The sequence below is a fragment of the Taudactylus pleione genome, unplaced genomic scaffold (assembly GCF_031769625.1).
Source record: "Taudactylus pleione unplaced genomic scaffold, aTauple2 ptg001628l, whole genome shotgun sequence".
Taxonomy (NCBI): domain Eukaryota; kingdom Metazoa; phylum Chordata; class Amphibia; order Anura; family Myobatrachidae; genus Taudactylus; species Taudactylus pleione.
In genome coordinates this window covers 1651744-1667113 of record NW_028286025.1, presented here as the reverse complement: position 1 = coordinate 1667113, position 15370 = coordinate 1651744, and the positions used below count along the sequence as shown (strand labels likewise).

General features: G+C 45.6%; 1 protein-coding gene across 2 annotated transcripts in view; it reads left to right on the top strand.

The window, feature by feature from the left end:
- Positions 1–363: 363 nt before the first annotated feature.
- SLC24A4 (solute carrier family 24 member 4) overlaps positions 364–15370 on the top strand; it is a 170311-nt gene continuing 155304 nt past the window's right edge. For both annotated transcript variants that reach the window (XM_088464303.1, XM_088464302.1), the window contains exon 1: positions 364–665. In XM_088464303.1, coding sequence (XP_088320429.1) covers positions 509–665 — 157 coding nt within the window. In that variant the 5' untranslated portion in view covers positions 364–508. The remainder of the gene's footprint in view (positions 666–15370) is intronic.

Below are 15370 nucleotides of genomic sequence, written 5' to 3'. Positions count from 1 at the left end.
GGGCCACATTGTAATACCAGGGGCCACAGACTGCAGCATCTCTAACGTTGGGAAAACCTAGCTCTGGGTTTCTAGGATCATTTCTCCTGTTTCTAGAGATGAGATAACTCAGTTTCTTGTGATCTCCCTCAGATGGGACATTTATTAACCCTTCCAACTCCACAAAGGTATATTAAGGCAGTTAATAAACATCTGCTACTGACCCAGGCAGATTGCGCTCATCCCGGGGGTTGCAGAAGGTATAAGTTTCCTTTTCAGGGTCTGGTAATTGGCATATGTTGGAGAGTGGGTGGGTGAGGGGGAGGAGGAGAGGTCTCCCCCCTCCCTCCCTGCCTGGGATCCAAGGCTGATCAGTCAGTGTGTGTAGGAGACAGAGCAGAGCAGCAGTGCCTGGGCTGCAATGCTGGGTGCCACCCGCTGCTCCATGCGCCCATTTACACCCTGCGCCCACCTGCCCTAGGACCCCCACTCACTCACCGCCACCCCTCACACTGCACCAGCCGGGGACATGAAGGGCTGGGGAGGATGGACCTGCAGGCAAGCCAGGGCACAGCTACTGAGAGTGGGCAGGAGGAAGAGGAGGGAGAGGATGGTCCAGCAAGGAGCCTTCATTGCCACCCTCCTGTTTGCGGTGTGGTCCCTGTCCGGACTCCTGCATGGACCAGGTAACCCCTTTCTCACTGACAGCAGGGATGTAACTGGCACAGATGGCATCTTCTCTAACCGTAATCTCTCAGCCCATTAACATTCACATAGTCATTCACTGATGCACAAAATGTAGCATCTGACACTTCCAAATCAAGCTGTAGCCCCCCAGCTGTTGTGGAACTACAAGTCCCAGCTCTGTCATCCTCATTGTGGTTCGACAGGAGATGATGAGCCCCAGCTTGCATGGGTAGGAGTTTGGAAGTTTAACCTGTACTAGTGTAGCAGAATTAATGCTTGTCCAGATGCTAGTCTAGTGTACTATCACTCCTAACCTCCTATAGGCAGGATATTAGTTGGACATAAAGGTCTCATACAGTCTAACTGATCCTTTACGTTTATTACAGGTCTTATTGCCACTTTGGATGCTAGTGTACTGTACTATCACTCTAACCTCCTATAGGCAGGATATTGGTTGGACATAAAGGTCTCATACAGTCTGACTGACCCTTTACATTTATTACATGTCTTATTGTCTCTTTGGAGGCTAGTAGTATGGTGTACTATCACTCTAACCTCCTATAGGCAGGATATTGGTTGGACATCAAGGTCTCATACAGTCTAACTGATCCTTTACGTTTATTACCGGTCTTATTGCCACTTTGGATGCTAGTGTACTGTACTATCACTCTAACCTCCTATAGGCAGTATAGTGGTTGGACATAAAGGTCTCATACAGTCTGACTGACCCTTTACATTTATTACATGTCTTATTGTCTCTTTGGAGGCTAGTAGTATGGTGTACTATCACTCTAACCTCCTATAGGCAGGATATTGGTTGGACATCAAGGTCTCATACAGTCTGACTGATCCTTTACGTTTATTACAGGTCTTATTGCCACTTTGGAGGCTAGTAGTATGGTGTACTATCACTCTAACCTCCTATAGGCAGGATATTGGTTGGACATCAAGGTCTCATACAGTCTTACTGACCCTTTACATTTATTACAGGTCTTATTGTCTCTTTGGAGGCTAGTAGTATGGTGTACTATCTCTCCTAATCTCCTATAGGCAGTATATTGGTTGGACATAAGGGTCTCAACAGTCTAACTGACCTTTTACATTTATTACAGGTCTTATTGTCTCTTTGGAGGCTAGTAGTATGGTGTACTATCTCTCCTAATCTCCTATAGGCTATAGGCAGTATATTGGTCTCATACAGCCTGGCTGACCCTGTACAATTATAACAGGTGTTGTTTTATGAGGTTGTTAAAGCCACCTGTCAATAATATATGAATTTGACTACCCCACAAATATAACATTATGTAGCTATTAATATAAAATCAGCCAATTGCAAGATTATAACACATGAACAACGCAGCACAGAACCCATAAGAGAGACAGATGCCAGTCTCATATTACCCTATGAGGTACATTAGAAGACTATAGCCCCATTGAGGGTTTAGCACTCTAGTAGCATATGATTTAATAGGTGTAAAATCTACCTACAATCTGATTGTTAATGTTTTTCTATCAAACTATGAATGATTTCAGCTAGTGGTTCAGGTAAGAGAATGTGTGGGTGGGAATATATTACATGCAGGAACAGAGTTTAATTAGGCACTGCAGAGATTCAGGAAGTAGGGGACAGGGAGGGGGGCTTTCAATAAATCTGGGTTGGGGGCTTGTCCTGTTTGACAAGGAGGAGCAGAGACAGGACAATTCCCTGCACATCTCTGCCGAGCTCATAAAATAATAATCTGGCATAATTAATATGAAGGCAAAAAGGAGCTATGAGGTTCTTGATAGTTCACAATCATATGTGTAGGTTGAGTCGCTCTTTTGCTGCAATATCTGGTGCTTTCCAATAAATCCTACCAGCGTCTTTGTTCACTGCGTGAAAACTCCCTCATTCCCAGGGCAGCATTATTGGGCATGTATGTATCACACATCAGAGGTTGTGGTGTAATGAAACAGTGTCTGACCTTTCTGTTACATAAAGGAGATTGTGAGCTGAGAGTAATGCTCTGGTAAAGTCACGGCTTGTCCCCGCCGCCACACACAGGCCAGGATTAACTTTGAGGCTTTATTTCAAAAATAAACTTGGAGAAGAATCAATTGACACCAACCTATATCAACCTCTGTAGGAGATGGAAGCAAAGTGTAAGGTGGCTATGGGATGAGCAATCCAGAATAAGGGGCCCATTGATCAATAAATATTTGTGGCTTACTCCACGTTTTCGGGGGGGTAACCACAAATATTTAGTATCAACCCCATGTATGAAGGAGGGACAGCAGCAGATGCTGTATCTCAGATACCTGCTGCGATCCCTCCGTTCTCGCTGACAGCCGCATCCCCCGTAGGTTGGGGGATGCGATGCTGCCAAATTTACCTACATCCGGAATGTGATGCATTCCCGATATTGGCCCCCGCAGTTAATGCCATCTGAAAATGGTGTTAGCCCATTGTAGCCAACGGACTACACATGGCAAAACCTACTGGGAGAGGGTTCCATAGGAACCCTCCCCTGGCAATGGCGGGCGCGCATGTGCAGTCAGTGCAGTGGGACTGCGCAGTAGCCCCAACAGCACTCCGGGCACATCGCAGAAACAGGCGTCCTTTTGGAGTCCCTGCATGTGCTGGATGATACATTCCGGCTCAATGATCGCATCTTGCAATGCGATCATGGGCAGTAATACCATGCCCAGATTATTAATAAATGGGTCCCTAAATGTGATTGCTAACAGGGAGACTAGGCTAGGACTGTTCCTCATCATATTAATTACACTGAATTAAGGATTTTTAACCATATTGCATTAATAAGGACCTGATATTGGAGTCTACCTGCTATATTGAACATATATTGAGAGCTTTTGAGGACTGTGCCAATATTCAGCCTTTTTATACCGAGATTGATGTCACTGGTTCCTAGTACCTGGTTAGGCTACATTCTCAGTGATGTCACTGGTTCCTAGTACCTGGTTAGGCTGCATTCTCAGTGATGTCACTGGTTCCTAGTGACTGGATAGGCTGCATTCTCAGTGATGTCACTGGTTCCTAGTACCTGGTTAGGCTGCATTCTCAGTGATGTCACTGGTTCCTAGTGACTGGATAGGATGCATTCTCAGTGATGTCACTGGTTCCTAGTACCTGGTTAGACTGCAATCTCAGTGATGTCACTGGTTCATAGTATCTGGTTAGGTTGCATTCTCAGTGATGTCACTGGTTCATAGTATCTGGTTAGGCTGCATTCTCAGTGATGTCACTGGTTCCTAGTGACTGGATAGGCTGCATTCTCAGTGATGTCACTGGTTCCTAGTGACTGGATAGGCTGCATTCTCAGTGATGTCACTGGTTCCTAGTACCTGGTTAGGCTACATTCTCAGTGATGTCACTGGTTCCTAGTACCTGGTTAGGCTGCATTCTCAGTGATGTCACTGGTTCCTAGTGACTGGATAGGCTGCATTCTCAGTGATGTCACTGGCTCCTAGTGACTGGATAGGATGCATTCTCAGTGATGTCACTGGTTCCTAGTACCTGGTTAGGCTGCATTCTCAGTGATGTCACTGGTTCCTAGTGACTGGATAGGATGCATTCTCAGTGATGTCACTGGTTCCTAGTACCTGGTTAGACTGCATTCTCAGTGATGTCACTGGTTCATAGTATCTGGTTAGGCTGCATTCTCAGTGATGTCACTGGTTCATAGTATCTGGTTAGGCTGCATTCTCAGTGATGTCACTGGTTCCTAGTGACTGGATAGGCTGCATTCTCAGTGATGTCACTGGTTCCTAGTGACTGGATAGGCTGCATTCTCAGTGATGTCACTGGTTCCTAGTACCTGGTTAGGCTACATTCTCAGTGATGTCACTGGTTCCTAGTACCTGGTTAGGCTGCATTCTCAGTGATGTCACTGGTTCCTAGTGACTGGATAGGCTGCATTCTCAGTGATGTCACTGGCTCCTAGTGACTGGATAGGATGCATTCTCAGTGATGTCACTGGTTCCTAGTACCTGGTTAGGCTGCATTCTCAGTGATGTCACTGGTTCCTAGTGACTGGATAGGATGCATTCTCAGTGATGTCACTGGTTCCTAGTACCTGGTTAGACTGCATTCTCAGTGATGTCACTGGTTCCTAGTGACTGGATAGGCTGCATTCTCAGTGATGTCACTGGTTCCTAGTGACTGGATAGGCTGCATTCTCAGTGATGTCACTGGTTCCTAGTGACTGGATAGGCTGCATTCTCAGTGATGTCACTGGTTCCTAGTGACTGGATAGGCTGCATTCTCAGTGAGGTCACTGGTTCCTAGTGACTGGATAGGCTGCATTCTCAGTAATGTCACTGGTTCCTAGTGACTGGTTAGGCTACATTGTCAGTGATGTCACTGGTTCCTAGTGAATGGATAGGCTGCATTCTCAGTGATGTCACTGGTTCCTAGTGACTGGATAGGCTGCATTCTCAGTGATGTCACTGGTTCCTAGTGAATGGAAAGGCTGCATTCTCAGTGAGGTCACTGGTTCCTAGTGAATGGAAAGGCAGCATTCTCAGTGATGTCACTGGCTCCTAGGGAATTGATAGACTGCATCTTCAGTGATGTCACTGGTTCCTAGTGACTGGATAGGCTGCATCCTCAGTGATGTCACTGGTTAGGTTGCTTCCTCTCTTTTTCATAGATGCAATTTTTCATGCAGTGCCTCACTCCACGGTGTGATGTTACTAGTGAAAAAATAAGCTGCATTCTCATAATTGCTACAGCCTACAATATGTCTGCCTCCATTGTGATCAGGTGTCCTGTACACATTTAATCAGCTTAATTTGTAATACTTTTGCCCTCCCTTTGATCTATTAGCCTGTGTCGTAGGAAGACTAGATAATCATTGTGTGGACTTCTGAAAGCACAGGGAATTTGCAGAAGATAAATTGTCTGTTCTGCTCTTGTTCTAAGCCCCCAAGCATGCTTGCACCTAAGGCAGCTGTCTATGTTACCTAAGCCCAATCCTGATCCGGGCATGTATACGCTTTCACCATATGTTTTATCCTCTCACTTGCTATTCAGGTAGGGCCAGCAGAATCTCTGGTGGGCCACCATCTGCTACCTGCCTTAGCAGGAGGGAGGTGGGGGCAGCATCTATGCTCCCTTCAATCTGTCAGGATAGCGCTGTGCAGAGAAATGATTTCCCAGGACCACTCTCACTGCCCATCAGCCAGCAGCTTCACATGTAAGAACAGGCAGCATGGTGCCATGGTGGTTAGCATTACTGCCTCACAACACCCAGGTCGTGAGTTCATTTCTCAACCAAGGCATATCTGTGTGGAGTTTGTATGTTTGTGTGAGTTTCCCCTGGGTGCTCTGGTTTCCACCCACACTCCGGAAACATAGTAGGTTGATTGGCTTCTGACAAAGATTAACCCCTAGAGTGGAGTGATTGCAAAATACATGCTATTGTGCGTATTTACGTGCTACAGACGATGAGGGACTCGTTTTTTTAAAATGATCAGGTCCAGCAGGACGTGCCATGTGCTCGCCGCGGCAGCCGGGCAAATTGCAACCTAAAAATCAATAAAAAAACAATTAAAAATCGATAAAAACAGCTAAAATGTCCAAATCTAAAACCCGAGTGTGGTTGTTAAAGCCGAGTTCCGAGCCAGCAACAGATCCGAATCGGGACTCGTTTTGAACCAGGTCGCACAAGTGAATCCAAACCATGATCTGGTTCTACTCAAAACCCTAAAATTCGGTTGTGTTCAGATTTCAGAAATCCGGAACCGCACATCTCTAGTGTACATGGTAGGAAATATAGGGAATCGGTGTGCAATGCCGATGGCTGTTTAGCCGCCGGATCAAATACCGACAGCGGCAGCCAGACAGGTCGGAATCCCAACACCATCAGGTAAGTAGTCTAACCCTCCCCTCTCCTCCCTTATCCCTCCCTTAGGGGTAACTAACCCTAACCTCCCCCTTAGTGCCTAGCCCTAACCTTCCCCCATTAGTGCCTAAACCTAACCCCCCCTCCCCGCACCCTAATCCTAACCCTCCCGGGGGATGCCTAACCCTACCTCCCCCTTTCCCTACCCTAACCCTCCCCGCATGGCTACACACTAAGACACCCGGCTTACATTAGTTCGGTAAGCCAGGTGTCAGGATTTAGTAGTGGGGCTAATGATAGGCATCGGGATTTCGACGGCTATCTTTAGTCCCATGTCGGGATGTGGCTGTCGGGATATCGGCGGGCGGGATGGTGCCTGCCGGTATCCTAACTACATCCTAAAATATAGATGGTATGTTCCAGCAGCACTGGAGCGGGGATAAAGGTAAGTGTTTGTGTTTTTTTCTTTTGTGTGTGTGTGTTTGTGTGCGCGCGGAGGGGGGGAGCAACTACAGGCGGCTAACTACAGGCGGCTAACTACAGGCGGCTAACTATAGGGGGCTAACTACAGGCGGCTAACTACAGGGGGCTAACTACAGGCGGCTAACTACAGGGGGCTAACTACAGGCGGCTAACTACAGGGGGCTAACTACAGGCGGCTAACTACAGGCGGCTAACTACAGGGGGCTAACTACAGGCGGCTAACTACAGGGGGCTAACTACAGGCGGCTAACTACAGGGGGCTAACTACAGGCAGCTAACTACAGGCGGCTAACTACAGGGGGCTAACTACAGGCGGCTAACTACAGGGGGCTAACTACAGGGGGCTAACTACAGGGGGCTAACTACAGGCGGCTAACTACTAGAAGGGGCACTACAGGGGGCTAACTACAGGAGGCTAACTACAGGGGGCTAACTACAGGCGGCTAACTACAGGGGGCTAGCTACAGGCGGCTAACTACTAGAAGGGGCACTACAGGGGGCTAACTACAGGGGGCTAACTACAGGGGGCTAGCTACAGGCGGCTAACTACTAGAAGGGGCACTACAGGGGGCTAACTACAGACGGCTAACTACAGGCGGCTAACTACAGGGGGCTAGCTACAGGCGGCTAACTACTAGAAGGGGCACTACAGGGGGCTAACTACAGGGGGCTAACTACAGGCGGCTAACTACTAGAAGGGGCACTACAGGGGGCCCTGCATAATGGGCACTACTACAGGGGGCACTACTTTAATGGGCACTACTACAGGGGGCCCTGCATAATGGGCACTACTACAGGGGGCCCTGCATAAGGGGCACTACTACAGGGGGCCCTGCATAAGGGGCACTACTACAGGGGGCATTGCATAATGGGCACTACTACAGGGGACATTGCATAATGGGCACTACTACAGGGGACATTGCATAAGGGGCACTACTACAGGGGGCATTGCATAAGGAGCACTAGTATAGGGGGCATTGCATTTTGGGGCACAACTACAGGGGGCACTGTATAAGGGGCACTCATTTGATACACAGTTTACAGGTTATAAACTATGTTCCCAATAATCAGGTTCTACATGGACATAAAAACTGTGCAACCTGTCTTGAGTTGAGGTGACGGACTGGCAGGAGCAGAAAGGAGGGTTGGTGAAGTAGATCTGTCAGGGTGGGATGTAATGGGCATTACTGTTTGGCATAATGTGTATTTGGCATTACTGTGTGCACATTGTGCTATTAGGGGCATTACTGTGTGGCATAATGTGTAAGGGGCATTACTGTGTGGCATAATGTGTTGTATGTGGCATGGTCAGAGCGTCCGGCTCTGAATCAGGCCCAGAGTGAAAAGTGATCAGGTACCAGCCATTCAGCTCCTAACTGCCATCTCAAAGGCTGTGTTTTAAAAATGACAGTTGGGAGCTGATTGGCTGGCACCTTATCACTTTTCTCTCCGTCTCCTAACACTGCTTAGTAAATAGACCCCTAAGACGGCTCAGGATGGGGTCACTTCCTAAGCACATGAGAACCCATAGTTCAGTCAGACTATGACCGTGCGCACAAGCCTGTAAAACTTGACTTCTGAATGGAGTTATGATCACAGCCTAGTAATGGTCTGGTTATGACTAGATGAATACTGGGCATCGTAGTGACATTATCCAGTTGCCCAGTATAGCCCGTAATATCACGTTGTGTTGTTAGATTTCCTCCATTTCAGCAGTGACATGAGACTTTGGGTAAAAAAAAAAATGTAACCATAATCCCCCGCTCTGTGTAAGAGATGCTCCCATTGGCCCTGTGTCTGATTCAGCAAGGATCGCTAATGCGATTACGGCAGCAGATGCGTATGCGGTTCTGCTGCAAAATTATGCAAATGACTGCGATCGTAATGCCACCGCAGCACAACATAAAGATGCCGCCTTCCCTTTACTCACATCCGCAATACATTGCAAGTCCGCAAAAAACAACGGTACCATCGAGGACCATCGGAGCCTCACGCACAATTAAGGCAGGTCAGACCTTACCCAGAAATTGCTAAACTTCCTGTACACAACTAGAGCTCAGGCTGCGTATGCCGATGATGTGGCTAATTTATGCACGCCCCTGTAACGGCATTGAAACGCACTGGCACGCCCGCCTATCTCTGACCACACCCTGTCGCCACCCCCAAATGGTTCTACCTGTCAATCACTCTGTGGTGGGTCTGCGTAGTCACTGCAATCGCTTGTCCTGATTGCAATGGAGCGTTCGCGCACACGCACTGCGGCTTTGACGCATGCGCAGTACGTAATAATCGGCCGAGTGCACGCGCGATCCCATCTGCGATCCTTGCTGAATCAGCCCCCTGTGTCTGATGCATCTCCCAAAATAACGTAGAATTCAGCTGCCTGTATTGGAAAGTTGGGGATGGAGATGATTGGGAGACAGAACGTACAGCGCTCAGATCCTCAAAGCAGTGACTAACAAATAATGGCCCTCATTCAGAGCCGCTCGTTAACAGCAGTACGCTCGTTGCATTCCGATGTTGAGAAACCGCGCATGCGTCGGTGTAACACTGCGCATGTGCGTACGGCAGATTGCGAGCTTTTTGTCACTCGTTCGGCAAATTGCGAAAAGGAAGTGACATGTCAAATGTGATTGACAGAACAGGCCGTTTTTGGGCGTTGACGGGGGTGGAGATGGGAAAACGCAGGCGTGGCGAGGCATTTTTGGGGCGTACATAAATTAGCTCATGCGAACGTCAAATGTGTTCATACCAAGTCATACGTCACTGGCTGATCCTCTTTCCGTTCAAACTGCTCGCACAGCTTGGGGTCTGGATTACTCGACCACAATGGCGATGGCCTTGTCCCCTTGCCCGGGCCTCCTCGATGTTTCATCGATTTATCACGGCTTGTCAGAAAAACAATCAACTTTGGATTGGAAACCGGCTTGGTATGTTTTTTTTTTTTTTCTTTGGGATAGCACAAAACCGTACGCAGCTGAAAATCTCTGCTGCTAATTTCAGGATTACACAATCAATTAGCGTTTTTTTGTATGAATGTATTTTACAATTTTGTTTGTGTTTTTGGATATTGTAACAATATTGTCATCATGTTTGTGTGTATTGTAACCTTTTGCATTGGGCTGGAGGTTTTTTTTTTTTTTTTTAACAAACTGTTCCTTAAAGTAACATTTTTTTTTAACCCTTTATTTTTTGGCAATCAAAAGCTAAGATTTCATTTTTTCCTTGTGGTACAGGATTAACTAGAAACCAATTTTCAATTAATGTCACAATACAGTTGAGAATAATTTGTAGGTTTTATTTTCAACACACATTTTTAAGCAAATCATGTGCATTTTGACGTACAAGTTTGGGGTCATTGTTACCCACTAATATTTGGTACATTTGTCTTTTATAAATTATAATTTTTGTTCAAAAAATACCAAAAAAAAAAAACAATTCACAAGAAAGGAGAGGGAAGTTTTGGCCCTTAAGGAATATGGGGCAAGCACAGAAGGAGTGTGGGAAAAGTAGCCAGTGCTGTCATCGTTTCTTTCCCCGTTTGGCTGGGGTAGGGTGGGCGCCAGACCGGGTCCGGGATGTCCTCTGGTTGGCCTGTCCAGAGGCAGATGTTGTGGCCTCTGGACTAGGCACAGGGCTAGGCACATTTGGAGGAATGGCTGTTGTTGTGCCAGAGGTGGAGGATCCTGATGTTCCGGCAGGAAGGGAGGTCGGCTCCACCATGTGCTGGCGAACGAGCTGCTCCAGGGCATTGGCGATTCGGATGTTGGCCCTGGTATTTTCAGCCAGGGCCTGACCAATGGTCACGTTGGCCGCAGCATTTTGCTCCAGGGCCTCAGCCACCCGTACCAGACTGGCGTCCATCCTCTGCAGAATCTCCGTATGGGAATCTGATTTAAAATTGAGTTCTGTGAGGAGTGCCACTGTCTGCGAGGGGGATTGCCCAGGACTGGCTTCTGCAGGGTCCTCAGCCGGATGTACTGGTTCCTCCCCTGCAGAGCCAGCAGAAATTCTGCGGCCAAGGCTCCCCTCTGGAGCAGACTCATCCGCCTGTGTCTCTGTGAGAAAAAAGAGAAAAGAGGAACATTACAATCTACATATTGTCACAATAACATTTCAGAGTTGGTTACATCACAACATTTACCTGGGACAACATGAGGAGCCGCAAAGTCTGGCATGTCCGTATCCATGTTGGACACGCCAAACACCTCCACATCCTGCACACACCCCTGTGCCAGCTCTTCCAAATCATTAAACTCCAATGATACAGGGGTGGGACCCCCACCTGTCCCCCTTGCATGCCTAGCCCTGTCAGCCATTTTTTGCTTCAGGCGATATTTGAAGTCTTGCCATCTGTGGGTGAAAAAGTAGGCATTATTCCTGCATTATTTGTACCTTTTTTTTTTGGGTGGTCAAGTTTTTACTTACCGCCGTTTGACATCCCGGGCTAGACGGACATAATCACCCACCCTATTGACAGCACTGGCTATCTCCTCCCACATTCTCCACTTCTGGCTTACACCCATATTCCTGTCTGCCTGTGGCAGGATGTCCACACACTTCTGAACCAAAACCTCCATCTCCTTTCTTGTGAATTGTGGCTGCCTTTTCTTTTTCCCAGCTTTGGCCGGAATACTGGGCCCAGCAGCCTCTTCCATGTCATCCTCAACACCTATTTACATTAAAATTGTTAAATTTTAGCTGTCAAACTTTCACTATATTCTGGCTCAAAATAATTCTTGAATAGAAATACTTACCGGCCGCCTCTTGGCCATTGTTTGGCTGGTCTGTAGCCATTTTTCTGCTCAAAACAAGAAATACACCAGATCGTTTTTTTTTGGTCGTGACGTATTTATACATGCGTCCTTATTATTCGGCCGCATCATTGATTGTGCGTTCCTATGATCCGTCCTTAATTTGAGCAGGAAAAGAAACACTATTTATGGCTTTGGCCGACTCGAGTCTAGGTGGCGGGTGTTGTTTGTTGGAGGTTACGTTGGTCGGAGTGGATTGCTGGCGGGAGTTGTATTTGGCAGTGTTTTGTGATTTGTTCTCTGCATTTTTTTTTTGTTTAACTTTCCGTTCGCATTTTTTGGTGTGGTTCTTTTAGTCGCGGTGTATTTTTTTGGTAAGTTTTTTACCGTCATCCTTTTGTAAAATTTGGCTCTCCTTTTTTGTTTTTTTGGTACCAACAATGTTTATTTTTTATCCTTTTGTAGGTTTATTTTGGCTCTGCCCCAACGACCTTTTTGTTCTGTGACTTCTATATCGTGTATTGGTAAGTTTGGATTTTCACTTGTTTGTTAAATGTTCTGGACTTTTTTTACGCATCTTTTGGGGACATTACTGTTTTTTTCTGTGTTTTTGTGGTTCATAAATGTGAGAACTCTTTAGCGCATTTTTGTAGGCTTGATTTCTCTAGTTAAAGTGCGAACTCTTAAGTGCATTTTTGTAGGCTTGATTTCTCTAGTTAAATTGCGAACTATTTAGTGCATTTTTGTAGGCTTGATTTCTCTAGTTAAATTGCGAACTCTTTAGCGCATTTTTGTAGGCTTGATTTCTCTAGTTAAATTGCGAGATATTTACCGTTCACAATCTGGGTTGTTGTTTAGGGCCCAAATTGTGGAAGTCATCGCAATGTCGGTTTGCTCTTTGTAGAAATGTGTGTTTATCCCCTTTTATTTTTTGTCATTTACAAAATCAAGCTTACAAAATGGACAACCCAAATTTTGTCCTTTTTATGGTCTGTTGAATTTTAGGTTTGGAAAATCATGACAATACCCCGGCATGTAAGCATCTTTGGATTGTATCGTAAAGATAAGTATTTTTCTTTCTTTTTTGGGGGAAACAAACCATAACTTCAATTCTTGCCATTTCAGGTTGATCTTGGTCGGATTGTTGTGGCCATGCTCCCGGAAGCCGACCAACCTCAATCTCGTCCCGGCGTAGGCGTCGTAGGTGTGCAAGGCCCCAGATATATAGAACGCGTGTCACCCTTTTTGGAATGCCCGATGATGAGGTGTTAAGGCGATACCGTCTTCCGCCCCAAATCATCATAGACACTCTCTCATTAATAGAGAGTGATCTGGAGCGCAAATTGACAGTCCTACAGCAATACCACCACTTACGCAATTTATGGTGGTGTTACATTTCTGTGCATCAGGATCCTTTCAAACCACGGTGGGAATAGTTGCGGGAATCTCCCAAGCCTCCTTTTCAAGGATCCTGAGGGCAGTGATGGAGGCCCTTTTCAAGCACCTTCATCATCATTTTATTAAAATGCCTTTGGATATGGGTTCCCTTAGTGTGGCCAAGGCCAATTTTTACCAAATAGCTGGCTTCCCACACATCATAGGGGTTGTGGATGGTACTCACATACCACTTCAGCCTCCAGCACGGCTGGAGGCCATTTTTAGGAACCGAAAACACTATCACTCACTGAATGTAATGGTGGTATGTGATGCCTCCCTCCAGATCCTGTCCCTGAATGCAAAATTACCCGGGAGTGCACATGACTCATTCGTCATCTAGGCAATCAGGGATTTGGCAAAAATTAAACAACCTACAAGCTGGTGATGCGTGGCTTCTGGGTAAGTGCAGACCTTTAGTAGATACCAATGCAAAGCTTGATACACAGTGATCCTGATGTTGTCACTTCTTTTTCACAGGAGACAGTGGCTACCCTTGCACGCCCTGGCTGCTCACTCCTTATTTGGCTCCCACACCAGGCCCACAAAGTGATTTTAATTCCGCACTTACAGCCACCAGGCAAGTGGTGGAGCGCTGTATCGGCCTTTTAAAATTATTTGCCGGATATGGTTTCGAAAATTGTGGTCCTGTGTGGGATATTTCACAACATCGCCATAAGGAGTGGTGCCCAATGCAGCCAGAGGATGCCTTGCCTGAGGATGGCCCCCCCGAGGTTGGTCGGAGGTCAGTATGTGGGGGGGGCCATACGCGATGATGTGGTGGCCAGATTCCTTAGGTAATTATTGACACAAAATAAGTTATTTGACACAATGTAGAAAGGAAATTATTTTTCCAACAAATTAATCGGTTTTTTATTTCCCATCTTGTTTTTTATTTCATAATATTTTGGAATGAAACGATGACTACTTCCTGCTCCCAAAAAATGACTTCATGGGGCCACATTGGATATATTTTCTTGACCCAATTTAGAAACGCAACATTTGTGGAATCATGTTGGCATGCTCATTCGTCAACCAGTTCTTGATTTTTAGCTTAATTTTTATTATGGTGTTTGCTGGTTTTTCAGTTTGTTATCACTGTGTGTATTGTTTGTGATCCAACACTTTGTGTTTTTAATTTTTGGTGAATAAATTTTTGGTTATTTGAAACAAAACATTTCTTTTCGACATTACAAGCAAGTGTAAGCAGGTTCACCCAAGAAAAAGTTGCTTAATGGCTAATCCTGTAATGTGTCAATTTGCTCATTTTTTAACTATGCTTTGTGAGTAAAAACCAACACCAAAAGGTATTATGTAGAATCAGTATGTTTTTGAATCTCGGCCTAAGCAGGTTTACCTAAAAATTTACACATTTAAATTAAAACAAAAACAAAAACTGGTAACTCTCCAAACCTATTGTTAGTGTTAGGTGTTTCATGTGGCTGCTTTAAAAAATCAGCATAACACAATCTTATTTACATTAGTTTCAAATACTTGCTGCAATAGTCTACTTATGTAAGTTTAAACAATCTAAGATTTTCAGACAAGGAATGAGACTGTATTCAAAATTAAAAATTTTATTTTGGAAAAAAAAATCTGGTGAAAACAAAAAAAATTAGGGGCGCAGGCTCCCCGACATCCTATCCAGGACCACCAGCAGGCCGATCACATGCCCCCGCATCATTTGGACACACCCGGCTAGGTCCGCCAAACGCCTCTGGTCCTCTGTGGGTTATAAAATTGTGGTGCTTACTAAAATGAATCCATAATTTATGAATCTAAAAAACTACTCCAGCAAAATAGACTTAGCAAAAAGTGACAATAGTGTTTCAAAAACCACAATAAAAAAAAAACCTTGACCAATAAAAAAAAAAAAGAAAAATAAACCATAAAAATCTGGCTACCGTAAACAAGAGATACAAGTTTGACTGTTTTGACATGTGGGATATGTGTATGGGGAAATCAGCTGTGAAATGTAAATACAAACAGATATATAACCAACCTTTTAAATTAATAAAAAAAGGAAAAGGCACAGACAAAGGATTACATCAACACATTTTCCTTAAAAAAAAAGGATAAAAGGGAAACATACCGTTGAGAATGACAGCTGGCCCCGAAACCACTCCATCGTCCTCCTCGGAGGTGGGAAAATTTCCCAAGGAGGTGGGGGGTGTAATGACTGACTCG